This window comes from Rhagoletis pomonella, unplaced genomic scaffold (genome assembly GCF_013731165.1).
Source record: "Rhagoletis pomonella isolate Grant_MI unplaced genomic scaffold, Rhpom_1.0 Rhpom_scaffold_19096, whole genome shotgun sequence".
Taxonomy (NCBI): domain Eukaryota; kingdom Metazoa; phylum Arthropoda; class Insecta; order Diptera; family Tephritidae; genus Rhagoletis; species Rhagoletis pomonella.
Genome location: NW_023477620.1, coordinates 1 through 2,763, shown reverse-complemented (window position 1 = coordinate 2,763; position 2,763 = coordinate 1). Strand labels below are relative to the sequence as shown.

At 45.7% G+C, this 2,763-nt stretch overlaps 1 protein-coding gene across 1 annotated transcript; it reads right to left on the bottom strand.

Annotated features, from left to right (window-relative positions):
• Window positions 1-70: 70 nt before the first annotated feature.
• Window positions 71-1,820, bottom strand: LOC118732345 (the record flags this gene model as incomplete). The annotated part of the gene is made up of 1 exon (XM_036461473.1): window positions 71-1,820. A coding segment is annotated over exon 1 (1,750 nt), but the record flags the coding sequence as incomplete, so codon positions are not given.
• Between the last annotated feature and the right edge of the window lie 943 nt (window positions 1,821-2,763).

The following is a 2,763-nucleotide window of genomic DNA, read 5'->3' as shown; positions in this document are numbered from 1 at the left end:
GATTCACGCCACAATATGCATTGGAGCATGCTATCTGGTGGGGTGACGCGAACACACCTATACATCTTACAGATGTCCCCATTAAGTGCTATGGGAAAAGTCCGAAATCTAATAAGGATATTAAAAAGTTTCGGCTGAATAGTTGGGCCTGCCATGAGTAGGTCGTTCAGCGAAAAGCCCGAAGTAGTGGATGCAGAGCCATCAAAAACCACTCTCAGCTTTGTTGTGCTACTGTCATCCTTGATGACGCAATGACGCGGCAGAAAATACTTGCATTGTTTAAAAACCTCATTGGTAACTAGCGACATGTGATTAAGGTCCAGATATTCCTTTATGAACTTACTATATTCTGTTTTAAGCTCAGGGTTACGAGCGAATTTTCGTTCAAGACTTTCGAAGCGTTGACGAGCTTGCAAATAGGAGTCTCCAAGGGCCTCCACACCACGCTTCATGGGAAGACGAACTGAGTATTCGCCTGATGACAATCGCAAATAATTTTCCCGGAAGTGGGCTTCGCAGTCGATATCTTCTTGGGAGGCCTTAGAGATCGGCTCGAAGTTGTGCTCTATTTCCCAGAACTGACGCACTAAATCTTCCAACCGAGTGGCAATAATATCACTGGAGGACTTCCGTCGCACCACAAAAGATGATAGTTTTGGAGCTTGTTGCCCCCCTCCAGATAGCATCCAACCGAGGCGTGTTTTCTGAAGGAGTGGTAAACCAGATGCCAAGCGTATCTGCCCCACACATAGCAGATCGAAGAACAATGCTGCTCCAATGAGCAGATCAATTCGCTGCGGTAAGTTGAACCCAGGATCAGCTAGTTGTATATTCGACGGAACATTCCTCTCGTTGGTGCTCACGGAGCAGCCAGGCTGGTTGTCGGTTATGGTTTGCACAACAACAGCTGTTATGTTTGTTGAGAAATCTGAAGTCCGCGACTTCAGTACGAGGTCGACTGAGTAACCATCCGTTGAGAAATTGGCATCTCCAATGCCAGATACTGTAGCAGAAGATTTTGCTTTTACAAGCTGCAATTGGTTTGCAAGGCGAGTTGTGACAAAGTGTAACTGGGAGCCAGAATCTAAAGGCACGAAGCTTCCAGCACGATTTTTTATCAGAACGACGGCAGTAGCTAGGAACACAGCATCAAAAGGAGATACTGGGACACTAGGCGACACAGATAACGATGCAGTCATAGCGTTCGATTGAACAGTAGCTGCCGACGAAGCTTCGGCTTGACTATTGATTAACGATGCAGTTGAGCGTTCGAAATGCAAGAGCGTGTGGTGTTTCGACTGACAGGCGCGGCACGATCCGGATTTGCAGTCACGAATTTGATGCCCAGTTTTTAGGCAGTTAAGACAAAGGAAAAGCTTCTTAACTTCCCTCAGGCGTAAGTTCGGAGACAAATTTGCGAAGCGTTGACAGCTATAAATTGCATGCTCGGCAGATCCACAAAACACACAAACACATTTTGAGCCGTTGGAAGCAACAAAGGATTTCCTCTGACCAGTACTCACGTTCTTGTTAGCTTTTACCGCCTGACCAGTCGGTGTCTGCATAGAATGCTCAACGTTCTCGAGTGCTCTGCAGCGCTTCTCCAAGAACATAGCTAATTGATCCCAGGATGGCAGTTCGCTGATCGATGAACTCTCCTCCCATTTAGTCTGCGTCTTTTTGTCGAGTTTCTGGATCACCAATTGTACGATGATGCCATCTGCGATCTTCCCATTGGATGCGAGCGACTGCAATGCGCGTATGTGTGCTGTGACCTTATCTGTCAGCTCTCGTAGCTTGGTTACGTTTGAATCTGCCATCTCTAGCCCAAATATCTCCCTGACGTGTGCCTGAAATATAAGACGTTTGTTATCGAAGCGCTTTTGTAAAAGATCTAATGCAGTGTTATAATTAGCGTCGTTTATTTCCAGCGAGCGCACGGTGTCAAGGGCAGCGCCGCTCAGACAGGAACGAAGATGCTGCAATTTGTCGATGTTGGTGAGTCGCTGTCCTTGTCGATTATTGACGTGAACATTGAATAGAAATTTGTCCACTCGGTGTAGGCGCCACTGAATTTAGGCAGTGTCAGCAATGGCAAGCGTGAGCTATTAGCGTTCACAATGATTGATTGGGTCTCTCTGGAGTTCATTCTGAGCGTGGAGCAATGTTGCGAGGCACTACGTTTACCAATCTCGCGTTGCAGTGTAGCTCTAAGGTTGATTAGAGCAGCATCGAAGTTACTTGTCAGGTCGGCAATGGAGTCGAAGTCCAATTCCTCTAGGCTTGTGTGTGCGGCAGAAAAACTGGATTTCAATTCGCCTAAGGATTCTAGCATTGCTGAAAGACTGTACTCATCCATACTGTGTAGCTTGTCTGCGTCCAACTCGTTAATCAAGCTCTCCAGTCTGCTGAATATGGCCTTTGTTTTCAGCTTTAGAAAGGCTACTCGATCTGCACCTTCCCCTGGCATGACGAAGTTGCTGACGTTTACACTAGTGTGGCAGAATTATCTCAGTAAGCGGCCGGAAACAAACGAAAAATCGCGTGATACGATCACGTCGGGGTCACCAAATGTTGAGCTACTAAGCCTTTTTAACAGCTATTAAAATAAAACAAATGATGTATGCATAAGTTAAGCAACTGTATTTAACAAGATTTGGTCCGCGACTAACTAACAGAAAGTTCACCTTGAACTATTTAAGTATGTCGTAATTAAATTGGATAACTGCAAATTCATCACCAACAATATAAAACCAGTTTTCT